The 26462-nt window shown below is 50.4% G+C and overlaps 1 protein-coding gene across 1 annotated transcript; it reads right to left on the bottom strand.

The window, feature by feature from the left end:
• Window positions 1–160: 160 nt before the first annotated feature.
• SNTA1 (syntrophin alpha 1) lies at window positions 161–26425 on the bottom strand. Its single transcript, XM_027078592.1, has 8 exons — window positions 25841–26425; window positions 22468–22653; window positions 7788–7992; window positions 4427–4634; window positions 4147–4277; window positions 1760–1956; window positions 863–1050; window positions 161–778 (listed from the first exon to the last, which is right to left on the bottom strand). Exons 1-8 carry the CDS (start codon window positions 26148–26150, stop codon window positions 686–688), a joined length of 1518 nt encoding a protein of 505 aa, XP_026934393.1. The 5' UTR covers window positions 26151–26425; the 3' UTR covers window positions 161–685.
• Between the last annotated feature and the right edge of the window lie 37 nt (window positions 26426–26462).

Here is a 26462-nt window from a genome sequence, read left to right as displayed (position 1 = left end):
CAATAGTAGATAACCAATAGATTCTTTTTTGGCCCTGTGGTTAAAGGTCTGCTCTTCTCTAGGGAAAGGGGCTCCAGTCCTGGGTCTGGTCCCTCTTGCAACTACAGGGGCCACTACAGCACCCACGGTACTGGGTAAGGTACAAACCACAGACACTGGGCCAGGCTGCCTATGTACTCACAGGCTGTTTATTTATCCGAGACTAAGGATGAGAGAGAGAGGATGAAGAGAAAAACCAGATGCCTCAAGGTGGTAGAGCTGATGGGAGAAATGAACAGAAAGGCTCCTCCTCTTTCTCTTGACACAGACCCCAGGGAACTCCAGCTTCAGATGGGGCCTCTGGGGACAGTTTAGGGGCCCCTGGGAGGCCTGGCAGTTGTCAGCTAGGGTCAAGATCCCCAGAGGGGCAGGTCCCGGGCTCAGAATGGCTTCTGCGTACACAAAATATCTCTCCACAAAAGGCACTGGTGTGGGTGGGGGGAGCAGCAGGGAGGCTACCACATCACTGGCAGGATCCACTGTGTCCTGAGTCTGGGTCCCAGCCTCTCTCAGGGGCTGGGTCTCTGCCTCCTTGTTCCTTTCCTCTCCCTTCCCTCAGCCCAGTGGTAAGCAGGCAATCAGCGGAGGGCCAGGTCAGGCCATGTGGTGGACACCCCCTCTTCAGGGCTAATGCATCTGACGACCTCTAGGCTAAGAGCCCCAGACGGGTGACTTTGGCCGAGAGGAAGGAGTGGATGATGAAGACCATTGTTTTGGGGCATGAATGCAGGTCCAGCTGCTGCAGGGTGGACGGAGAGAAGGGTCAGGAGCCCCATCCAGCCTGGGCCCCCGGACAGCATCACCCCCCAGCCCCTCCACTCACAATCTCTCCTTCAGCGCCCCCGAAGTCCAGGAAAAGGAGACTGGCACCATCGTCGGAGGACATCTGCAGCTTCTCAAAGGGTTGTCGGAGCAGCACAACTTGGGCCGCACCTGGCTCAGCCGCCCACAGTGTGAAGCCTTTGTCAATATGCACAGAGAGGCTGCAGGGACGGCCGTTCCATGTGCAGGCTGTGGGGAGGGTGTGGGCATGGGCACAGCGACACCTCAGAGACCGCAAGCCCTACCTCCAATCCCCACTGGCAGCTCCAAAAGCGGAACTTGAATGCCACTGGAGGTGGGAGGCTCACTGTCAATGCCATTTGTACACCCACCCTGTATAGAGTCACCCACACTCTGAAATACAGAAGGATGAGCAGGCAGAAAACCTATACCCCACTTCCAGTCCCACTGCCAGCAGCCAAGGTGGAAAGGGGGAGCTTCAACTCTGCTTTGGACAGGAGGCCCACTCCCTATAAAGGCATCAGCAGACCCACCAAGCATGGCCTTTGGAGACCTTAGAGGCCTGTAGACTTGCCCAGTTAAATGTGAATTTCAGATAAGCGATGGATCATTTGGACATACTTAGACCAAAACATTATTTGTTGTTTTACCTGAAATTCAAATCTAAGTGAGTGTCCTGTATTTTTTCTGGCAACCCTACTCCAAGTGCCATCTCTCATATCCTCACCAGCAGAGTCACAAAGCCGGCACGAGAAAACCCCTGGGAAAAGTCTCACTACCTACCAGGGCACCTGCACATCCAAAACAGAGGGCCCTCAGAGACCCCAAATCCCACTTTCTCTCCCCCTCCTGAAGCACCCTAAAGAAGGAAACTTGAATGCCCCTGGGGATAAGAGGTTTGTTCCCAGAAAGGCACTCCCAGATCCACCCAGCCCACCTGTCGACACCTCCTGCACACCCTCAGCAGCCCGGTGACAGCCATCCACCAGCTGGCGGGTCCAGGCAGCCAGCTCCTGCGGTGACTCCACGCTGAACAGGTGAGTGTCCACACCGTGGCGCGTACCCGTGCGCAGGGCAAAAGAGAGCTCTGCATCGTAGGACAAGGAGCCCTTGGAGGGGCCTGAGTGCACCAGCCTGGGGGCAGGGGGCAGAGGGCTAAGCATGAGGCCTCAGGCAGCAGGGAGGTAGTTCTGGGCCACGAGGGTGGTTACCTGGGAAGGGACCCTGCGACTCCTTTACCACCTAATGTGGGGACAGGACTTCCAGACAGCCACTGATTGACTCACAGGAGACCATCTCCTGCCACCCTTCCCCTTGCCCCCTCGGCTCCAACCGTTCTGATGTCTTCAGGCACGCCAAGCACACTCCTGCCTCAGCACCTCTGCGGTTCCCTGTGCCGAGCACACGCTTCCCTGATTATCTGCATTGCTCTCTCCCTCACTTCCTTCAGACCTTTGCTCAAGTGCCATCTCCTCTGAGAAGGCTTCCCTGACCTCTCTGTCTAAAGTGGCACCCCTCCCTATCACCCACTAGCCTTACTTTTCTTTATGGTACCAGAAGTTATAATTACTTTTCACTGTTTTGGTTGGCTTTTGTCTTTTTCTCCAGAATATCATCTAGGGTACAAATTTTTGTCTAATTGTTCGCCACTATATTCCCAGCAACTAAAACAATGCCTGACATATAGTAGGTGCTCAGTAAACATTTGTGACCTGAATTAATGAATCACTTAATTAGGCAGGCAATTCATGACCTGCTTATCCCTGGTAGGCAGCAGGCTCCTGACACGTACGCCAGAGCCCAGCCCAGAGTGAGGAGACATGGACAACAAGGGCCGAGACCCCGCAGCTTGACTCTCACTTGCTGTGTAACCTTGGGCAGTTCAATGCCCCTCTCTGGGCAGCAGACCCCAGAGTTCTGTTCCTTAGCCCTCTTTGCTCCTCACTCCACATACTTTCTCTCGTAGCTTCATTCCCCCTTGGAGCTGCTTCTGATACCCAGTCCCCTACTCTGCAGCCCTAAACTACAGACCCACAAGTCTCCAAGTTTCCTACCCAAGCTCCCTACCTGTCCCTCGCACACTCTGGACTCAACTCAGCGTCTTGCTCTGACCTCCTCCCTTTGCACTCCCACCCCCAGTCCCACTGCTCCCCCAGACACAAGCTCCAAACCTCTCATTCATCCATTCATCCGGACACCTCCCTCACCCTCCCCATCTGGTGAGTACTAAGCCTGGTTAATTTTACCACCCATGTGTTTTCCAATGCAAATGCGGCCTTCCTTCTCCATCTGCTGCCTCCACCCACCTCCACCAGCTCTCCTGCATGACTGCTCCCATCCACCCCCACCCCCAGCATATTTTCCAGGTGGCAGCAACATGGATTCTTTTAAAACACAACCCAGGGCTTCCCTGGTGGCGCAGGGGTTGGGAGTCCGCCTGCCGATGCAGGGGACACGGGTTCATGCCCCAGTCCGGGAGGATCCCACGTGCCGCGGAGCGGCTGGGCCCATGAGCCATGGCCGCTGGGCCTGCGCGTCCAGAGCCTGTGCCCCACAACGGGAGAGACCACAAGGGTGAGAGGCCCGCGTACCGCAGAAAAAAAAAAAAAAACACAACCCAAAGAGCCACCTCACTCCCAGGCTCAAACTCTTCAACTCTGCCCCAGCTCTTAAGATAAGGCTAACATTCCTTAACCAGCCAATAGAGGCGCCGCAAGATCAGGCCCTGTCAACTCCCTGCCTCCCCATTTCCTGCAGAGAGTCTACAAACTGGTTACAGCACACGCACAGCTCCATGAACGTGTGAGAGCCCTTCATGCCTCTGTACCGTTGACTATGTTGTTCCCTCTGTGTGAGATGCTTTTCCAGCCTTTCTTAAATAGCAAACTTCTACTCATCTGTCAAAGTCCAGCTCAAATGTCACCTTCTGCCCGAAGACTTCCCCCACCATGCCAGGTAGAGTTAAGTGGTTCCTACAACTCTGCATCCTAAAGTCTGTTCCTGGGTCAGTCTCCCCTGCCAGGCTGGGGACTCCCTGAGGGCGGAGCCTCTGGGGGCTCTCTGTCTCCTGAACCACACAGCACAAGGTTGGGCAGAGTAGGCATCAATGAATGAGTGACTGGTGGGACCTCATATCCTTCTGTTCCAAGCCCCCATTTTACAGATGAGGAAACCAGGGCCCAGACAAGGCAGAGACTCGCTTCAGGCCACCTGGGGAATAACTCAGGGCAGGATAGGGCTGGAATCCCCAGCTTCTGAGGTCCATCTAGAGCATCACTCCCCAAGCTCTGGGTGGGACACACAGTCCTGCCTGTCCGCAGATACCTGGTGGTGATGAGCGGGGCAGTACGGGCCGGCCGGCTCAGGGCCTCACGGGTCTGGGGGAGACAGCAGTAGAGGAGCAGCTCCTTTTCGGTCAGCAGGGCCAAGGTGGGTGCTGTGCCCCCACTGGGCAGCTGCAGGGGACAAGGCAGCAGTGAGGAGGGACGGAGAGGGGAGAGGTCAGAGGGCCAGAGAGGGGTGAGGCAGTGAGGGGCAATGGGATTTGGGTCAGCTCCAGGACAAGGGAAGAGTGGGGAGGATAGGTCCCGGGCCCTGCAGGCACCTGCTCAGTCAGCCAGCCGATCTGCTTGATGTCCTGGCTCCCGGCTGTGCTGGTGGCTGACAGCAGCGCCTGCAGCTCGTCCTTGACCCAGGGCATCAGAGCGTTGACCTGGGCTTGGATGGCAGCTGCCCACGACCTGGCGCTAGCCTCATCCTTAGCCCTCAGGAAGAGGGTGTCCCGGCCATCTGCTGAACAGATCTCCAGATACCTGCAGGCACAAATGAGGTGGAGAGGAGGGCCCGTCCACTGGGCTGCAGGTACCCAACCCTGAAATCTGGCCCAGGAAACCCCATCTACCACAAAACCAGAAGAAACCACAGGGGATGTCCATGACAGAATCAGGAGCGACACTCGCTGCAGGGCTCCAGCCACAGTTGTTGGAGCCTCATGGGGCTTATCTATCTTATCTCAGGATAAGAGACTATCTCACACACACACACATAGGCATATACACACAAACACACACACTCAAACATGTGTGACGGGGGCCAAAATTATCACTGTGCGAGGATTCATGATTTTGCCCTGTCCTCCTGGTTTCTAAGGAGAAGGACTGTCTTGCTGGGCCATCTCCCAGGTTCTCCTTTGTGGTACAGAACCAAAGTAACGCACTGACGGGGTAGGGGTGTGGACACAGCAACTGAAGAGGCTTGGTAGCCTGAGATGGTCTACATAAAAAGAGGTGGGGGGCAGGGAACTTCCCTAGCAGTCTGATGCTTAGGACTCCATGCTTCCAATGCAGGGGGCACGAGTTCGATCCCTGGTTGGGGAACGAAGATCCGTGGTGTGGAAAAAAAAAAAAAAAAAAGACCTGGGGAATGGAGAAGGGAAAAGGGCAGGGAGAGAAAAAGCCACACAGGTAAGTGTGGGGGAAAGGTTTCAGGGAGGTACAAGAGGAGTTAGTGACAGGGAGAGGACTTTCAAATGTTCTGTGGGGCATTAAAGATTCACTCCCCTTTGGCTTTTCTGTAAACAGTGAAGTGGGTCAGAAACTGGAGAACGGCTCACACACATCCATTCCAATGCCCTCCGCCTCTGCCTTCCTCCACTACAGAGCTCCCTTGCAGCTAGCCCTGGCCATTGACCCAGTTCTGACCGATGAGAGAGAGAAGGCTCTGGGGAGGGTGTCCCTTCCCAAATGAAAGGTAAAGCCTTCCCAGCTGTGGTAGTTAGTTTCCAAAGGTGACCTCCACCAAATTCATCCCTCCCTATACACACAGTGTACCTCTCTCATCAAGAGGTGAAGCTTCTTTCTCCTCTACTTGGCCTTGTGACTTGGTTTGACAAATAAAATGTGGCAGAAGTGCCATTCCGGCATTCCCAAGCCATCATGAAATCCAACTAGCCCGAGGCCACCCACCTTGAGAAGAACAAGCTAGCCATACAGAAAGGTCATACTGAAAGCAGAATGCTTAGCCAGCCTCCAGCTGTTCCAACCACCCCAGCTGGCACGTGGGTGAAACAGCCATCTTGGACTTCCATGCCCAGCAGATACCACATAGAACAGAACTGGCCGGCTGATCCAGCCCAGATTACAGAATTGTGAAAAATAATAAACTGTTATCTTCTAAGCCACTAAATTTTTGGATGGCTTGTTATGCAGCAATAGAACAAAATACCAGGAGAAAAGTTCCTTTGTCCTTTGCCTTCTTCCTGTCTGGAATATGGACACATGCTTGGAGATGCAGCCACCATCCTGCTTCCAGGAAGAAGAAGATCCACAATAAAGATGGCAGAAGGGGAATTCCCTGGCAGTCCAGTGGTTAGGACTCCGCACTGTCACTGCCAAGGGCACGGGTTCAATCCCTGGTCAGGGAATTAGAATCCCACAAGCCATGTCGTGCGGCCGAAAAAAAAATTAAAAAAATAAAAATAAAAAAAGGAAGCTGGAAGCCTGATGCCTTGAGGGCATTCTTGAGCAGCAACAGCAGCCTAAACAACTGACCGCTGGACTTCTTTTTAAACATGTGGAAAAATTAACTCTTCACTTATTAAGCCATTTCGTGCTGGGGTTTCTGATACTTGCAGCCCAATGTAATCCTAACACTAAGTAAAAGTTTGAAATATTTTTCATTACATTTTGGTTACCAGATTGTGTTCCTTTGACTGGGATATTGTGCTGATATGGAAACCCAGTTATATTCAAGTTACACATATGTACACAAATCAGGCACATGTACATACATGAGTATACACATACAAATATTAACACAAACACATATGCACAAATCTACACCCCTGCCCGTGCAAATGCTCACATATACCCACAAACGCTTGTATTTAAATGCCATCTACATGTAGACACACATAGAAATATAGGTACACACACGCTTCAGGTGATGTCTGGGATCAGGCTGGGATCCACAATTAACCTAAAGTTCTATGAGTCTCAGGAAGGACTGACACCACCTCACCTTCACCCAACACACAAGGCCCCTTTAGTGGAGCACCTGTAAGTGACCTGTGATTCACTAGTTCTTGCCTCATGGGGGCAGGCTGGGGCTGGGGCAACAAGCAGGGCCAGGAGATACGGATGCTGAACATTAATCAGCCCTTCAGGGCAATGCTGGGCATTGGCCTGGCATTGAACCTCAGCTGTAACTAGGACCCACAGCACAAGCCTTTTATGCCCAAGCCATATACACACCACCCCAATACTGCACACCGCGTTTAATCAACATAGACTGCATTCACAACCATCATCACTCAAGCACCTGAAGCTTCTGAAGCAGAGACGGCTACCTGGAAACGAGGCAAGCTCCATTCCTTCCAGGTTGTGTGATCTTGGGCAGGTTACTTTCTCTGTCCTCATCTACAAAATGGGGGTGAAATAATAGGACTTTGCCTGTAGGGTTGCTGTGACAGTTAAGTTGTGCGTGATAAACACTCAGTAATGTTGGCTGGTATCAATCTTATCATCGGTGTTAAAGGCTGCGCAGATGTGAGGGATGGTAACCTTCCACGGCCCTGACACAAACGTTACCAGACATCTCAGAACCTCAGCAGAGTTGGAAGAGACTTGAGGGGATCACTGAGTCCGATATCCTTGTTTCACAAAGGGGAATCTAAAGGTTAGTGAGGAAAAGGGACTAGTTCAAGGAGAACCAAGACTGGAATCCAGGGCTCCTTGGCAGACCAAGTTCCTCCTCAGATGTGAACTGCCCAGAGGGAGAAGAGAGAAGCAAAGCACACTATCATCTCCATAACTTCACCCTTGCATCCATTCAACAAACATTTCTTAAGCACCTACTACGTCTGTGCATCGTGCTTGGCACTTTGCAACACAAGGGAATCTTTCCTTTGGCCCCACTACCTAACACGAGGGCATGTCTGTCTGAGTTGCCCCCTACGCCAGGCTTACCTGGTCTCCGGGTCAGTGGGGGTGCACCTCCTCGAGACATATGCCATCTTCAAGGACATATGTTTGGCATCATGGAGGTCCCGGGGTGGGAGGCCAGGGGAGGAAGGCTGCCGCTGAAGGGGTGAGGCAGGAGGCGAGTCCCAGCCAACCGAGGTCCCACTGGCAGAGTTCTTGAAATATGGTGAGACCTCTTTCATGTACTTGACTGGTTAGGGGAGAGGTCAGCAGTTACCACTGTGACATAGCGTAGCACACATCACAATTGTCACTAATTCATTAAAAGTTTAATTTATGTCCACTATCACTATCCTCCTCTACGCTAAAGTCTCGGACAGGGAAGCATGGTAGAAAATTCTGGATGCATGCCACCATCCATTCTCTCACTTTTCCCTTGGTTTATAGACACATGGCCACTTGGAAGAAAGACTACATTTCCCAGCCTCCTTTGCAGCTAGGTGTGGCCACATAACTAAGTTCTAACCACATAAGTTTAAGTGTTTAGAGCTTCAGGATGGCTGCTTAAAGGGAATGGGCAACAGCTGCAGCAAGGCAGTGAGAGGACACCGGGAGTCAGAAGATGTGACTGCTCTGTCACTGTCCCATTGTTTGCCTCTATCTCTTCAGTCTTCTCATCTGCAAAAAGGAGGGGCTGCATGAGATAGTCCTATGGTGAGGCTGCTAATTTTCCTCCAAGATAGTGATAAACTTCCATCTTAAGACTTCATTTTCTAGGTTCCCTTGCAGCTATAAGTGCCCATTTGACCAAGTCTGGCCAATAGGATGACAGCAGAAGAGATGTGTGCAGCTACCAAGTTCTGCCCATTAAAGAAAGGGGCACGCCCTGGTCCAGGAAGATCCCACATGCCGCGGAGCAACTAAGCCCGTGTGCCACAACTACTGAGCCCATGTGCTGCAACTACTGAAGCCCACGTGCCTAGAGCTGCAACAAGAGAAGCCACCGCAATGAGAAGCCCATGCACCCCAACGAAGAGTAGCCCCCGCTCGCCACAACTAGAGAAAGCCTGCGCGAAGCAGCAAAGACCCAGTGCAGCCAAAAATAAATAAATAAATAAATAAATAAATAAATAAATTTAAAAGAAAAAAGAAAGGGCCACGACCTTCCTTTCCCTGTCTTTTCCCTTGACAGGTTGAGCTGGCTAGAACACAGGCTGGTGGGGCACCATCTTGACCAGGAGAACATGAGCCACACTCTAAAAGGCTGACTAACAAACAGAAATAAATGGATGCTGAGACTCTGGACTGCCATGTCAGACTTGAACTGTTACATAAGAAAGCAAGGAGCCTCTATTATATTTAAGCCATAGTATTTTATGGGGATCTGGTTACAGCAGCACAACTTGTACCCTAACCAATATGATGTCTAGAGGCCCTCTTAGCTCTGACCAGTCATCACTGAGTGAGTATAGTGGACTCCTTCTAGAATAGCATTGTCCAACAGAGACAATGATTTCTATGATTATGAAAACGTTCTCTGTATACACTGTCCAGCACAGGAGCCACTAGCCGCATGTAGTTATTGAGTACTTGAAATGTGGCTGGTACAAAATTCAGAGGAACTGAACTTTTAATTCAGTTCCTCTGCCCAACTGACCCATAAAGTCATGTTCTGATATGTGATCCTGCTCTCCTGGCTATGTTAGCTGGACCAGGGGTCAACCCCTTACCCACACTAGGCTACCCAAATTGAGACTGTTGAGAGATCCTACACTAATGTCTTGAACACACTTGAAAGCTATAGGGGCAACCACCTTCTGCAGTGAGGACAGAGAAGAGGAGAGAGCTAATTTGTAGGGAGAGAAAATCAGTGGAGATGCATGTTGAGAGACAGAGGGAAAGCCCTGCCAGGCATCTGCTAATGTTCTGGTTTCTGATACTCCTCATTTAGAAAGTCAGACTGCCATTCCAACAGGAGTTATGATATTTGCAACCAAAAGAGTCTTGATTGGGGCCTGGATTCAATGCCTTTTGACAAAAGGAAGATGTCAGTAACAAAGGGCAGCTAGAAGTGAAAGGCAACATGAGGACAAGGGTTGATCTGAGAAGAGCTTGGTGGCAGAAGAGCTTCAGAGACAAGTCAGTTTTCTTGAGCACCTAATATGTGCCAGGTGTTGGACTGGCTCTAGGTAGGACTGCGATGGTAAACATGTGACACTTGAGCTACCACTTGTTTATCCCTTGCTCAAGGAAGCCATCACAAATCAATCATAGTGTTCTATGGCAGCCATAACCAATCAATTAAAGCTAACTGATAATAAAACATTTTGGCATTCTTATTCTATCAATTAGTTGAGTTTGGCTGCAAATAATAGAATATATGATAACAGTGCCTTAAGCAATAAAGATATTTATGATTTCATGTAACAAGAAGTCTAGAGGAAGGCAATTTCAGGATTGGTTCAGTGGCTCAATGACATTGGATCCTGGATAGGCCTCTCTGCCATTGGATCTCTGCCATTCTCTGGCCTTCCCCTCATGACCACAGGATGGTTGCAACAGGCTCAAGCTAATCATTCCTTACATGACAAAACCCAAAGCAAGAAGGGAGGAGGCAGGCAGAAAAAGGGCTGTCTCCTCACATCTCCCTCTTATCAGAGAGGTAAATATTTCCATGAAGCCTTATATCTCATTGGCCTGACTGGGCTGCATGCCAACTTCTAGCAAATCATTAGTAAGAGTGAATAGTCATGATTTATTTAGACCAATCACAATTCAGCCTCTAGGGCTGAGCATATTCCCACCCAATTAAATCAGGCTCTGGTAGCATGGAAGAAGGGGAAATGGTTGGAAGACAGACAACCAGTAGTGTCTGCCACATCTGTCCCAGCATCTGGACTGTTCCCAATTCTGATGAGCAGCAGTCTCCTATCTCTAAAATGAGCTGCTACAAGGACAGTGTGTACATCAAAGTGGTTAAAAGTCTTGCCCGAGCACTGATCTCTCTTCTCCCAGCCAGGCTGTCCCCTCTGCTGCCCTACTGAATAGTACCTATGCCTGCTAGCCCTTGGGCAGCCTCTCTTCCTCTCCTCTCAGCCACCTCTACTCCCATGGCCATCTGGCTTGCTAGCCATCTGATGTCTGCAGTCAAGGCCCAGTCAGTATGCTCTGCCTGTGAGCGGACAGACCAGGAAGGGGTGGGGAAGCAGTTCTTGGCCCAGCTCCCTGGAAGAACCACATAAGAAGCTATTTCTGTTGCAGGAGACTGGCCCTGAGGCTCAGATAGGATCCAAGGCAAACAGGGGTGAAAGTGAGAGGGAGTTACAAGCCCTATTGGGGTTGGAAGAGAAGTTATATTGAAAACAAGAGCAGATTTTTTTGAGAGAACTAAGCCTAGGTCTGAAGATTGGGAACTAAGACTAAAAATGACTCATCCTCACCATTACAGCAATGACTTACCCCAGGATTATGTCTCAAGGGGTGATAGAGGTGGGACACATCACAGCCTACCTGACAGCCAAACCATTCCCCTACTTTTTTTTCTCCTTGCTAACAGAACCCAGAGCCCAAAAGGCTGGGCTTCTCCCCAGCCCAGGGGGAAAATCTTGACTGGTCAAAGCAAATCATGATCATTCCATCCCTCTTGCTTGTGATTAGCTTAGAAAGGGGCAGATGATACAATTCTGTCCAATGAGCTGTGAGGGAAAATATACTCCCTTCCCTTCCTCTTTAGCCTTTAGAAGTTGCTGGGAGGGGGGAGTTGGTCCTAAACCGATGATAGTCACTTTGACCCCAGGATTGGGGTCCACACACTGAGGATGGTGAATCCTTAAATTAATCCACCCTGGAGTCATGCTGACTTTATGTACTCTGGAAGAAAACGTATTTTCTTCAATGTTTAAACCTCTTTGAATTGGGTTCCTGTTACTTGCAGACAAAAGCATCCTAACTAATACAGCACCCACCCATTCCCCCCACTCCGACTCAGGCTGCAACTGATATATCTCCCTACTATAATTAACTACCTCCCTCCCCTGCTCAAAGCCATGCTCTGGCTCCCTGCACTCTTCACCCAACTGCAAGGCTCTCCAGGACCTGAGCCCTGCCTACCTTGCTGACTTTACCTCCTGCCACATCCCCAATCTCGCTCTCTAATCCAATTATACTGACCTCCTCAGAGCTCTCAGAAGCTGTAGGAGCTTCCAAATGCCTTTAAAAATGCAGTTCTCCCTGCACAGAATGCCCTTAGTACATGGTTTGGAGACAGGCACTCTAGGATTTGAATTCCAGCTCTGTCTAGCTATGTGATCATGGACGAGGTAATTCACCTCTCTGGCCCTCAATCTGCATAATGATGTCTACCTCAGAGAGACGTTATAATTAAATAAGATGATATAAAACATATGACACAGGTTCCGCCCACACTTAGAACTCTGCTGTGATTTTGTGTGTTGGGGCTGTCTCTCGCACCAAACTGGGAGCTCCTAGAAGACAGAAACCAGGCTTGATTCGAACCCAGAGTCAGTGCTCTGTGAATGGAGAAATGAACGCCAGGGCAGGACAGGTTCGTTCAGCAGGCGGGAGAAGGTGCCACAGCCCAGAAGGTCCTGGCTCAGCTCAGACATCGCCTCTCTAGGAAACCTTCCCAGATACCCGCTCTGGAACCTCCACGCCCACCACCTCTGCAGTCCCCTAGACCCCACTTCCCTATGTGTCCATGTGGGAGTCCGTGTTCTCCTCCAGGCTGGGAGCACTGTGAAGGCAGGGACCCTGACTGACTCGTCTCTGTACTCCCCAGAATCCAGCAGGGATCTCCGATGCTACGTGCTCAGCAAATGAATATTTGTCACCTTTGAAGCGAGAGAAACTACCAGAGGCCCTGCTCACCCAGGCCATCCCAGAAGTGGGTCCTCCTTCTCCTCTCCCACAGGAACATGCTATAGATGGACAGCATACCAGCTGGTGTCTGAAACACGGCTTGCATTTCACCAACCAATCAGCCTGTCCCAGAGTGGGGGTGGGGTGCTGGGGCCCCCAGAGTGTGGCCATAAATAGCCCAGCTCTGAGGCCTCCTCCCTGCTCTGATTTCTGCCTGAGTCACCCAGCCAGGCAGGGCGGGGCTGCCCAAAGGCAGTGTCCTAGAGAGCTGAGGGCAGCACCATGACCCTGTGGCCAGCATTCTTGAGACCCCCAAGGATAGACCCAACTGGTGTCCACACCCTCCCCAGCCAAACCCCTGGCCCAGGAGCCTGGTAAAGCAGATACGTGGGCCCTTCCTCCTCAGGAAAGTTGAAACAGACACAGGACACCCTGCCCCTTCCAGAGGCCCCGACTGCCAGCTCTGCCAAGGAGAGAAGCCAGCCCTGACCCCAAGGAGCCAGGAATAGATTCCACTAGAAATGCAAGGAACAGAGGCAAGGCAGGACCATCTGCCTGGCCCAGGACAATTGGGAGGGAACATACGTGTTGCAGAGAGAAGGGGATACATCTGTTCTGGCTCAACACAGTATCCCCAGTACTTATCCCAGTGCTCAATAAATGTTTATGACTGAATGTCTTGGCTTTGAGTCTTGGCTAAAGCCTGTCCCCTAAGCTCAAGCTGTTCCTTGTCTGTTCAGCGGGTGCTCATTTACTTGCCCCTGCCTGAAATTACATGATCTATCCATTTGCTTACTAGTCTACAGCCTCTCTCCTCTAACCAAAATGTCAGTTCCATGAAGGCAGGGACATGTTTCCTTGCTTTTTAGGGTATCCCCAGCATTAAGAATAGTACCTGACATATACCTGGTAATCAGTAAATAAGAAATGTGTTAAATAAATGAATATTGACAAGCCTGGGGCTTCTCAGGATGGAGACAACATTGAATTGGGCTCTAGAGTGAGGCAGGCTTGGGTTTAACTTCCTTGCTCTGTGACCCTGGACAAGTGACTTGACTTCTGTGAGCCTCTACATCTTCATCTTTATAATGGGAGTAAAATATATCTATCTCCTAACATACTGAGATTCAATGCTTGTAAAGCACTTTGTCCTGCCTGGCATAGAATAGGTCTTCAATAAATAGCGGTGTGGTTATTATTTCTGCTACTATTCTTAGTATGACAGTATAAGGGGATGAGCACAGGATGTCATGACAGACAGACAGACAAAGATTTCAATCCAGGCCCTGATGCTTACTCTCCAGCCTTGGCAAGTCCCACAGTCTCTCTGAGCCTCAGTTTGCTTGCCTATATAATTGGCACTGATATGCCAGCTTTCTGAGTAAGGCATTGCGAGGATTCAAGTCCAAGTTTCCCACCTGCCCACCCAGGATGCTGAGGAGAGGACTTGGCATTCCAACGGGCTCTGGATGATCTTTGAGGTCCTGCTGGTCCAGCAAGGCTGGACTATACATAGTTCCCAGCCACTGGCAGGCCTTGCAGCAGAGCTGCCTGGATTGCCACACTCTGGGGCATAAAATCTGACCTTCCACACCCTTGTACAGTATAGGGGGCACCATCTATCAAGATCCTAAAGGCACATGAACACTTTGAACATGCAATACCCTTTGCAGGAATCCCCTTCAGATAAACGTTCACAGGTGCATAGAGGGGTCATGGCATCATTGTCTATGGCACAAGAGGCTAGGAGCAACTTGAATCCCATGAATAGGGGTTGCTAAATACAAGAAGTGAGCTCGGGACTTCCCTGGTGGTCCAGTGGTTGAAAATCCGCCTTCCATGCAGGGCACGCGGGTTCGATCCCTGCTGGGGGAACTAAGGTCCCACATGCCATGGGGAAACTAAGCCCACGCGCCATCTCACAACTAGAGAGAAGCCCGTGAGCTGCAACAAAAGATCCTGCATGCCAACGAAGATCCTGCGTGCTGCAGCTGAGACCCAATACAGCCAAATAAATTATTTTTATTTTTAAAAGTTGAGTTCCTGGCAGACCACTCAGTCCTGTTCACGGCTACATCCCCAGTGCCTTACATCGAGTCTTGGCATAGAGCAAGGGCTCAATAAATATTTGTGAGACGAATGTCTGAATCCCAATAATGGGATATTATGCTACCATTTAAGAGAATGAGGACTTGCCTGGTGGCACAGTGGTTAAGTAAGAATCCGCCTGCCAATGCATGGGACACGGGTTCGAGCCCTGGTCCGGGAAGATCCCATATGCCACAGAGCAACTAAGTCTGTGCACCACAACTACTGAGCCTGCACTCTAGCCCACGAGCCACAACTACTGAGCCTGCGTGCTGCAATTACTGAAGCCCACGCACCTAGAGCCCATGCTTCGCAACAAGAGAAGCCACCACAATGAGAAGCCCGCGTACTGCAACGAAGAGTAGCCCCCGCTAGCCGCAACTAGAGAAAGTCCACACGCAGCAACAAAGACCCAAACACAGCCAAAAATAAATAAATAAATTTATTTTTAAAAATAATAATAATAAAGAGAATGAAACAGAGCTACATGTGCTGAGTTGGAAAGAGGTCCTCAACTTGCTCAATGATAAAAACAAATATGGAAACCTTTCTCTGGAAGTGTGTGAAAATATTAGCCATAGGTATGAGAAGAGAGTGCTTTACACTCTCCTGTTTGTTTTTTTTGTAATTAAGGATATATTACTTTTGACATTTTTTTTAAACTCTATTTTTCAAAAATATACTGTCAGGGTCTGGGGAAGGGGCGGCAGGTGCCATGTTGGGCCACAAAGGTGGCAAGAAGCCCCTGAAGGCAATTCAAGCAGAAACAGAAGAAGGAGCAGAAGAAACTTGAGGAGCTAAAAGCGAAGCCCCGGGGAAAGGCCCCTGACCACGGGTGGAATTAAGAAATCTGGTAGGGACTTGCCTGGTGGTCAGTGATAAAGACTCCGCCTTACAATGCAGAGGACACGGGTTCAATCCCTGGTCAGGGAACTAAGATCCCACATGCCGCGGGGCAACTAAGCCCGCGCATCACTACTGAGCTCGCACAGAGAGCTGCAAACTACAGAGCCCACGCGCCCTGGAGCCTGCGCACCACAACTAGAGAGAAGCCCGCGTGCCACAACAAAAGATCCCACATGCCTCAACGAAGATCCCGCATGCCGCAACTAAGACCCGATGCAGCCAGAAATAAAATTAAATAAATAAAAAAGTAATAAATAAATCTGCAAAAAAAGGAAATCTGGCAAAAAGTAATCTGCTCCTTGTGTCTGAGGCAATGATGATCATTAATTCCATTCCTGTTTAAACATCTGGATTCTCTGCCATAACATCTGTTGCCACCTATAGCTAGAATGAAGTGTTGTCTTGGAACATACTGTACATTTAAGAATAAACTTTTGTTAAAAACAAATAAAAGGGCTTCCCTGGTGGCGCAGTGGTTGAGAGTCCGCCTGCTGATGCAGGGGACGCGGGTTCGTGCCCCAGTCCGGGAGGATCCCACATGCCACAGAGCGGCTGGGCCCGTGAGCCATGGCCACTGAGCCTGCGCGTCCGGAGCCTGTGCTCCACAACGGGAGAGGCCACAACAGTGAGAGGCCCGCGTACCGCAAAAAAAAAAAAGAATCTGCCTGCCAAGAGCAGGGGACACGGGTTCGAACCCTGGTCGGGGAAGATCCCACATGCCGCGGACCAACTAAGCCCCTGCGCCACAACTACTGAAGCCTGCGTGCCTGGAGCCCGTGCTCCACAACAAAAGAAACCACCGCAATGAGAAACCCGTGCACTGCAACGAAGAGCAGCCCCCACGTGCCGCAACTACAGAAAGCCCGCATGCAACAAGGAAGACCCAACGCAGCCAAAAAATAAATTAATAATTAATTAATTTTTTTAAAAAAATTTAAGAATATGGGTTTTGACATCTGACAGATCTGACCTCAAATTCCATCTCTGCCCCTGTGTGACCTCGGGCAAAAGCTTCACCTCTCTGAGTTTCAGTGTTCTCATCTGTAGAATGGAATGAATAATGTACCTTGAATCATAAGAGTGGTTTTGAGGATGCAACGAGAAAGCATATGGAAGGCACCTAGCACAGTATCCAGCACACTGTAGGTGCTCATTAAACAGCAGACATACCATCACTATCATTAACATTCTTATCATTATAATTTCCACCACCACCACCAGCAGCCAAGCTCACATAGCTAATGAAGGCCAAAACCTGCCTCCAGAGCTCCACAAGCATTTTAATCAAAGATCCAGGGAACAGGCCAGGACTGAATTAAGCCAAGTTTTGTCTGTGGGGAATCACATGGCCCTAAGCCGTATGGGTGTGCAGCCAAATTAATGTTTTCTTGAGAACAATGATTAGAACAACAGGTCTTTGCAGCCATGGGAGGACTGGACGGGGGCTCCATTCATGCCTCTGTTCCCAGAACACAGGTCCCTCAGGCACCTCTCAGGCACAGCATCACTCGGCTAAGCTGCATGGAGCGGCCTCAAATTAGCTGCATCCATTAATAACATCCCACTTTTGACAGTGGTGATGTATTGAGCCAAATTTCAGGCAGGACACTTGGCAGTGCCCATCTCCCAGGCGATGAGCTGGCAGGGGCCTGGCCTTGGAGTTCTGAGGACTCACAGTGGAAACTCTCAGGGATCAGTCAAGCCCAGCTTGAGCCTTAAGCCCCATCTTAAACATTTAGGAAAGTGAACTGCAATTGAGGAGGTTAAAGGCAAAGTAGAAACGGTCAGGGATGTCCCCTAGGTGATCATTCCCCCCAAACTCACCAACATCTAATGTGTGCTGGGCTTGGTGCCAGGCTTGGGGCTCTGAGGCAAACTACATATGACTCCTGCCTGCAGAGACCTTCAGGTTTACTGGAGAAAACAAAAATGCTGCTGCTGATGTGATGACGACAAAGGTTGACGTTTATCAAACGTTTACTGTGTGGAATTGTGCCATAAACCTCAAATGCATTGTCTCATCCTTATAAATAGCAAATAAAATAAATGAGTGCCTACTTATGCACACTGGTCCCAGCATGTTACATGCATTATTTTTTTATGTTGCAAACAACTATGAGAGGTAGGTATTATCCAAGGCAGAGTCAATAGTGGCCTCTGCAATCAGACAGACCTAGTTTTGAATTCTGAGTCAGCCAATTTATTAGTTGTATGTCTTGAAGAAAGTTATTTATTCTCAACAAATCTTGGTGACTTTGTCTGTAAAACAGGGATTATAGCAATTCCTACTATTCTCTGTGTCTTTTATGTACGTGCTACTCTATGCCTGTATCTTTTTTTTTTTAATAAATTTATTTTTTGGCTGCGTTGGGTCTTCGTTGCTGTGCGTGGGCTTTCTCTAGTTGCGTTGCTGTGCGTGGGCTTCTCATTGCGGTGGCTTCTCCTGTTGTGGAGCACCGGCTCCAGGCGTGCGGGCTCAGTAGTTGTGGCTCACGGGCTTAGTTGCTCCGTGGCATGTGGGATCTTCCCAGACCAGGGCTTGAACCTGTGTCCCCTGCACTGGCATGCAGATTCTTAACCACTGCACCACCAGGGAAGTCCCATGCCTGTATCTTTTAAAAGCCTGATCTTTGTGTGGGGTGAACCTTCTCTACTTTGTACAAAGTACTAAAATTGGCTTTATTCATTTTTGTCCTTTAGTATTATTTTTTAATGCATCACAGGCTCCCTGTTACCTGTGTCTTGTCAGCCTCACTGCAGGTGGAGGGAGGGGAGGCATTTGGCTGTCCCTCCCTTTTCCCCCAGGCCTGGTCTCCAAGGGCCCAGGCTGGCCCTGCTTCCAGATCCTTGCACATAATGGGCCTCTCTAAGCAGCAGACAGAGGCGTGTTGGCTGTCAGCTTGGGCCCAAACTCTGGTCACAAATACATCGCTATAGCTGAGAATAGGCTCAAGACACTTGTGCAAACTCCTGCCCTCAGAGAGGAAAAGGTCTAGAAGGCAGGCTGGGGTTGCTGATACCCAGCTGAGCCCCTGACTTAGGCCAGGGAAGTAGGGTTCTGGCTGGCAACTGCAGTTTGCTAGTGACATCTTTTCTTCTAGGATGTTCTCAGGAAGCTCTGTACCCAACAAGCCCCAGACCTCAGGAAAGATGCCCAGCTGCCCTGCCAAGTTCACATCCAAAGGACAGGCCATGGGCCCTTGGAGGTGGTCTTAGAAGTGGGATGAGGGCAGGGAAGTTCTGAACAATGTGACCAGTGATTGGGTGCTTGGGAGGATCCTAAGCCCAGAGAGGCTTCCAGGAGCTCTGGCTCCAGACTGGGGCAGCTGCCCAGTCTCCACAAACTCCCCCAAATCTCAAGGACCAGTCACAACCCAGCATCCTAGATCCCTCATGTCTTCCAGGCTTTTCAGATCACCCGTGCGATTCAAAGAGTCTTGACGCCAGTGCTCGCCCCCACTGGGTGGAATTACCTACTTTTACAAGCCTGCTGGAGAGCAGCTCAGACAGAGACTTCAACTAAGAAAAAGCTGGGAAAAAACTAACATGAAGGCTACAACCTCGAGACTCCTCTTTTTATTCAAACCTGCTTAGGTCAAACCACCACCATCTCCCTCCTGCTCGTGGCCCCAGCCTCTTTGTTGCCATTCTGCATCTACTGTTGCCTCCCTCCAAACCAGGTTGATGCTGTAAAGCCCAGAGCTGACCATGTGAGCCTCTGCTGAAAACTCTTTAACCACTCTGTTTCCCTCCAAATTCCTTTAGTCTGGCACTCAAGGCCCTGCAGAAACTGTCAGTCTGAATAGCCCTCTCTTTCTCCACTCCCTTCCTCACACCTAGGCTCAGATAAAGCTGAATTACTTCCCAGGCAACTCCCCAGGTAAGTCAAGTCATTTCACCCCTTCGTGGTTTTGCTCACACAGCTCCCCTTCCCAGAATGCCCTTTCGCCACCCCATACCCACATCTGCTTATTGTTCATAAAGTGCCAGCATCCCCTCCTCCAGGAAGTCTTTCCTGACCACCGGCCTCCTCCAATCCCTGCGCAGACCCCATCTCAGCACCTGTGACAGGATGGTGATCTGGTAGGTTTGCTCAGCTATCTGCCCCACGAGACTGAGAGTCCCCTTGAAACCACTGAGCAGAGCAGTACAAAGGGAGGAGGAGAGAAAGAGAAAGCAGGAGAGGGCTGTCATCCAAAAGGGAGGAAAAATACCAGAAGATTATAAACAACTTTATGCTGAGAAATTTGACAATTTAGATGAAATGGACAAATTCCTTGCAAGACATAAACTACCAAGAAAAGAAAAAAAACAGATCATCTAAACTGCCTTATTAAAGACATTAAAATTGGGAATTCCCTGGCGGTCCAGTGGTTAGGACTCCGCACTTTCACTGCAGGGGTCCAGGGTTCGATCCCTGGTAGGGGAACTAAGATCCCACATGCTGCGCAGTGTGGCAAAACAAACAAACAAACAAACAAAAACCTTTCTATAAAGGTAGCTTCCCTGGAGAATGCTACCAAACATTTAAGGAGGAAATAATACCAATTCTATATAAATGCTATGGGACAGGAGGGGAGTCACTAACATTTATAGAGTGCCTACCTTGTGCCAAATCCTATGCTGGGCAAGAGGCAGGCCAGGCTCCATCCAGCAGCCTGGGGCAGCGTTTGCCAAGGAAAGCTCTTGCCCTATGAAAAGTCTTAGAGAACATAAGTGCTGGAAACCCTCAGTCCTGGGATGTTACACATGGTATTTCTCTTCCCTACTCTATGTGCAGCAGACATTGCTAATCAATTCCAGCTCCTTTCTGCTGAGTCCAGATAAGACCTCCCAATCTTTCCAAATATGGAACTCTCAGCAGCCACCAAGGAAGCTAACACTCAAAATGAAAGCTGTTGGTCATCTCTGATCTAGCTTAACCCCAACAGATATGAAAGCTGAGCCCCAGAGAAGACGAGGGTCTTGCCTAAGGCCAGATTAATTACAGAGCAGACAGGATTTTAGACGCTGATTTTTAAATAGTTTGTGTGGAGAAGACAGTGTTCATATTTTGTCTCCCCCACTCACTGGTGGGCTCCTTCAGGAAGGGCCGGGTCTGCTTTAGCTTCTGACCCAGTGCTCTGCAAATCAGGTACATAGTAGGTCTCTGGAAATGCTTCTTGGCTTTAGTGAGGAAGGAATGGAGTAAATGAGGTAGAAGGCTTCGGTATTAGCCCCGAAACCAGGAGACGCTTCAAACGTCTAACACTCAGAGATGCTACCCTCTCAGAATGATCCACACTGAGAAGGCAGATAGAGACATTCTTTACCTAAAGATGAGGAGGTGAAGGGGACCTTGGCGTGGATCAGAAATGTGTCTACAGTAGAAATTTTACCATCCACGGACTAAACTTTCAAACAGCAGAGACTAAAAGAGCTTTTCAAGTCAACCAAAATATGACATTTTGATGAATTTCAACTGTTTAAACTGCATTACTGGCTATAAATATCAGCGTGATGAGGCATATGGGAGGGAAAGTCTCCTATATCCATATCATTAATGTGTGATCTTGTTATTTAATTTTGCTGTTAAAATATGATTGATATACTTAAGTTTTTAGGGGCCAATACTGCAGAGTCAGCTTTCAGCATATATTTTTAAAATGCAACAGTAGCATTTAAATAGACACACAGTACATTTAAATAGATAATAAAATGTAAAAATAAAATAAAACAAAACAATAGAGAATTTAGGTCAAGAATGCCAAAGATCACCCAGGGATCCAGAGCCTGTTTGTCTCTGTGGCCTCTTGGAGACCTCTTTGGGGACACAAAGGCAACCTATCAGGATCTGGGCCTGGGGCTCAGCTCCGCAGCTTCACTGGCCATGGCATTCTCCATCAGCCCCCGCCACCTCCGTGTGCCTGTTCTGGGCCAGGAGCCAAAGACACATTCTTCAGGCCCCCATGGCTTCCGGAACTGAGAGAGTGGAGTTTTTTTGGGGGTTTGGTTTTGGGGTTTTTTTAACATCTTTATTGGAGTATAATTGCTTTACAATGTTGTGTTACTTTCTGCTGTATAACAGTGAATCAGCTATATGTATACATATATCCCCATATCCCCTCCCTCTTGCATCTCCCTCCTACCCTCCCTATCCCACAGAGTGGAGTTTGATGAAAAGGCTGAGCAGAGCAGAAACCTCCTGACAGAGCTGGCAAAAGGCAGAAGTTGGGACCACCCCAGCAAGAGACTGTAACAACCTATGGGAAACCGAGTCCCGGAGAAAGCCAAGGTCTCATCTAAGACCACACAGTGACGGGATAGTGGAGGGGAGCCACCAAGTCCCCCCCGCCCAAAAATAATACTCCTCTCTGAGCCTAGCTGGAAGTATTTGATGTCCTGCTACATAAAGGCCAAGTCCCCTCCCAAAGCAAGATGGGTCTCAGGGTTTTAGGAGAACTCAGAGTTGAGAGCTCCCCTGGCTCCTCAGGAAAGAATCTTAGCCGCCCCTTTGCCAGTCCCCGCCCTTCTCTTCCCCTGAGTCACTCACTGGGTGGCAGATCCTGCCTGCCATGGACCTTTTGTCCTCCTTCCACAACCCAGTAAGGCAGAAGTTACATCCCTGCCCTACAGATGAGGAAAGTAAGGCTCAGGGGAATGAGGTGACTCGTCCAAGGCCACAGAGCTAGGGAGTGGGAGAGAGGAAATGAAAGCCAGGTCAGCCTGGCTCTGGGCCACCGCCCTTGCTGTCTCAAGGCGGATCCCCAAGTTCTGTTTCTGTTTTCAACCCTGCCCACCTCCCAGCCCACACTGCATGAGGTCTGGGGAAGGTAGGGAAGAACTGAACACCCCTGGGGTCCCCAATGCTTACCCTCAAGCACCACCTCTTTGCCTGTCTTCTTTAGGACTTGCACCGCCTCATCATGGGTGGCAGAGGAAAGGTCTTCCCCATTCACGGACAGGATGGCATCCCCTACAAAGAGGGCCTCCGTCTGGTCGGCTGCCAGGCCCTTGAAGATCTTGGAAATGAGAATAGGCATCTTGTTCTCTCGGCCCCCTGCACAAGCACGGAAAGAGGAAGAAACTGAGGCAGACACTCCAACACTTGCGAGTCACATCGAGGCAAAATTATTTCTGAAGGTCTCTCACCGTGTCCAAACCAGTGCTGGGAAATGGGGAGTGGAGAGTAAAGAGAACCTCAGAAAAGAGCCTTAGAAGTTAGGACACTAATAACACTTGCAAGTCATTTTCTAGATTTATAATGTTATAATGTATCTTTTGGTTAAATGCTTTGGGTGTTCACCAGTGTTTGAGTAACTTACAAGGTCCTTCAGAAACTTTTTTCTTATTTTATTTTGGATTTTAAGCAATTTTCCCATAATGGGGGAACCCACTGATAGCCTCTAATCAAGAATAAAGACAGAGGGCTTCCCTGGTGGTGCAGTGGTTGACAGTCCACCTGCCGAGGCAGGGGACACGGGTTCGTGCCCCGTCCGGGAAGATCCCACATGCCACGGAGCGGCTGGGCCCGTGAGCCATGGCCGCTGAGCCTGCGTGTCCGGAGCCTGTGCTCCGCAATGGGAGAGGCCACAACAGTGAGAGGCCCGCATACCGCAAAAAAAAAAAAAAAAAAAAAAGAATAAAGATAGAAGTCAGCTATTGCTATGGCCACGAAGGATCTCTTTAGCAATCAGAAAGCTTTACAACCTAGGATCCAGGCTAGAAACCAAGGCCTTAGAGTCTAGAGATTTCAAAAGCCTATCTGGGGACTTCCCTGGTGGTGCAGTGGTTAAGAATCTGCCTGCCAATGCAGGGGACATGAGTTTGAGCCCTGGTCCGGGAAGATCCCACATGCCGCAGAGTAACTAAGCCCGCGTGTCACAACTACTGAGCCTGCAAGCCACAACTACTGAGCCCACGCGCCACAACTACTGAAGCCTGAACGCCTAGAGCCCATGCTCCGCAACAAGAGAAGCCACGGCAATGAGAAGCCCACGCACCACAACAAGGAGTAGCCCCTGCTCACCACAACTAGAGGAAGCCCGCGCACAGCAACAAAGACCCAACGCAGCCAAAAAAAAAAACCTAATACATTTTACCACATTGCCTTATTTCTAAATTCTTGAATGTCCTTTTAAAATCAGAAACAGTAATAACACCATGCTAAATGCTTTCAATCTTGTCTCGTTGCATCTCCACAACACCCCAGTCACACAGGCATGCTCAGATTCCTACTGGGAAAATTGAAGTGTGGAGAGAAGCCCCTTGCCCAAGGTCACCCAGCTGGTTAGCGGCAAAGCCAGTATTTGAACCTAGGTCTCCTGGCTCCAGAACCAACACTCTTAACTCTATGGTAGACTACAAGTCAGGCCCTCAGGTATCATACTAGTGCTCCATCCTCAAAGATGAGGAACAAGTGGCCCAGGTCATAATTCCAATGTCACCCAACAAACTGGTGGCAGAAGTAGGACTGGAATGCCTCTCCAGACCCCCACACAGGCCCAACAGTTTGTTCATTGCACCACACAGAGCGTGAGACCTAGGAAAGGAAGGAGTTTCTATTTATATCTATCTGCCCTCTTCTGCCTGAAATTAGGGACTTCAGTTCAGTTTGAATCCATGATTATTCTTGGATGCCTGGGCTGGGCTGGACCCTAAAGGAAAGGTCAACGTCGCAACAGGAGCCCAGTCTCCATACATGAAGAACTGAATGGAGCTGGTATTCCCCTGACACCTCCAAAAAGTACCCCTACTCCCACCTGGAAGTATGACGCTAGGAGGTAACTTTATGTGACCTTGGAAAGTCCCCCTCCTCTCCAAGACTCAGTTTGTCCATCTGCAAAATGGAACTCTGTGTGAACTCTAAGTTCCTTCCTGTTTAACACATTGAGTGTACAATTTCTGGATTGATCTGTTGCCCTATCCCATGCCGGAGTTTGAAGGCAAAACTGGTGCCCACTCCCTGGCTTTCCCATTTTCCCCTTTTAGATCCCTTTGGTTGGCTGCATGGAAGTTTGCCCTTCCATGGGGAAGAACCGACTCCTCTGGACACTCTCTAGGGGCCTCATAACTGAGGTTCAAATCCCAGCTCTGTCGCTCACTGACTGTGTGACCCTGGGAAAACCATTTTACTTTTCTGAGTTTCAGTTTCTTCACCTACTAAATGAGGATTATGCTTCCTACCTTTTAGTACTTGTTGCCAGGATGAAGTGGATCATGAGCCTAGAGTACTGGGCACAGCACTTGGCACACAGTGGTAGCCAAGTCACCACCATCCCCACCCCTTCAGGAAGGAATGGTGAACCCAACAGCTGGGGTGTGCAGTTTTTTTAGCACGAGGTTAGCTACTTTGGGAGTCTCTCGTGACCTCTATTCTTCCTCTCATCTAACAGCCATAATTCTCCAGGCACCTACTAGGTGCTGGCAGGGTGAGTACTTTGGACTCCTGTTTTCATAGAAACATCCCAATTCTACCATTACCCTCATTATATAGTTGAGGAAACTGAGGTTCGGAGATGGGAAATGACTTGTCTAAGTTCACACAGCTGATTCTGGACTTCAGTCTGGGTTGCCCCCTAAAGAAAGCTGTCAGTACTGGGGGCTGAGAGCCCACCTCAATCCTGTGGAAGGTGGAAATGGTCAGATCAGGAAACTCAAACCCAGCTGTTAGGGCTCTTCACCTAGGTCCACAGCCTTTCTAGGTCCTCAGATTTCTAGGTCCTTTCTGGCCCCCTGTCTGTGAGCCCAGCCCAGCTGGCGGCTCCAGCTAGTCTCCAATCTCCCCACCAGCCATGTTTCCTACTCCAGGCCTTACTCCTCCCTCCCACCTCGGTTGTGTCTTGAAGACTTCCCCCTCCCTGCCCTAGTAGCACCCCAGGTCTCAGTCTCCTTTCTCCATCCTTTGCTCTCCTGGGGTCCCTGTTGTTCTTGATCGCCATGCAATCCTAGACTAGGCAACCAGTCTCAGATCTCTTTGCCTCCACACAGAACTCCCCACTCACACGTGTCCTTGGTGAGTCCCCAACGCCCTCCACACCTGTGCCTTCTGACTGAGACCTCAAAGCCCTCTCCGACCTTGGTGCTCCTGGTGCCCTCGGTTCCCTCTGTCCTCTCAGACGCCCTTACCCCCCAGACAGAAGCCATCCAACTCCATGTCCTCAATACGCTGCCAGCCCCCGCGACCTCTGCGCCCTCGGCGGTCCCACAGACACCACGACCCGTGCGCTCGGTGGCCCCGCGCCCACCTTTAATGCTGATACCCAGCCCGCCGGCGTCGGCCTTGCGCACCGTCACGCGGCGCCGCTGGAGCAGCAGCGCCTCCGGCAGCGGCGGGGACTTGGCGCCCGGTTCGGCGGCGCCGTTCAGCTGCGCGGGCTCCGGCTCCCGCTGGGCACCGGGCTCCGGGCCGGGCTCGCCATCGGCGGGGCTCACGGTCAGCGCGTCCTCCTCTAGACTGAGCAGCACCCGCTGCCACCGGTCGCCTCCAGCCCCCGAGCCCGCCCCGGCGCGCAGTTCCAGCAGCCCGGTGCGCGGGGCACGCCTGCCTGACGCCATCTTCGCCTCCGAGCCCCCGGGCCGCCGCGCTCGCCCTGCCCCGCAGTGCCCGGCCCGCTCCAACCCAGCGCCTAGGGCGGAGGGCGGGCGGGGCCCGGCTGGGCCAGCCGCCACCCTACCACTGGCCTCCGGGGGTGGAGCCTAGAGGGGCGGGGCTATATGTGGGTGTGGCTAACGGTTAGTGGCGTGGCCACAGTCAAGCTAGAGGGGGCAGGGGTGGGGTCCAAGAGCCGAAGGATATGCTGTGGGACTACATGGGGGTGGGGTCATAAGGGTGTCCGGGCGGTGCCACGAGTTAAAGCAACCAGCGGA

The sequence above is a fragment of the Aethalodelphis obliquidens genome, unplaced genomic scaffold (genome assembly GCF_003676395.1).
Source record: "Aethalodelphis obliquidens isolate GAN/ISIS:26980383/991018 unplaced genomic scaffold, ASM367639v1 scaffold42, whole genome shotgun sequence".
Lineage (NCBI taxonomy): Eukaryota > Metazoa > Chordata > Mammalia > Artiodactyla > Delphinidae > Aethalodelphis > Aethalodelphis obliquidens.
The sequence above is the reverse complement of the archived record's forward strand: the minus strand, read 5'-3'. Positions and strand labels throughout refer to the sequence as shown.

What these genes read in the sequence shown, in the direction of transcription:
- SNTA1 (XM_027078592.1), bottom strand. Translation starts at nt 26,150, where the DNA reads ATGGCGTCAGGCAGGCGTGCCCCGCGCACCGGGCTGCTGGAACTGCGC. An exon ending in TCGGCTGGCTGACTGAGCAG is followed by an intron (nt 4,278 to 4,426) that starts GTGCCTGCAGGG and finishes TGTCCCCTGCAG; the next exon opens with CTGCCCAGTGGGGGCACAGC. An exon ending in TGTGCAGGAGGTGTCGACAG is followed by an intron (nt 1,051 to 1,759) that starts GTGGGCTGGGTG and finishes CCCTCCCCACAG; the next exon opens with CCTGCACATGGAACGGCCGT.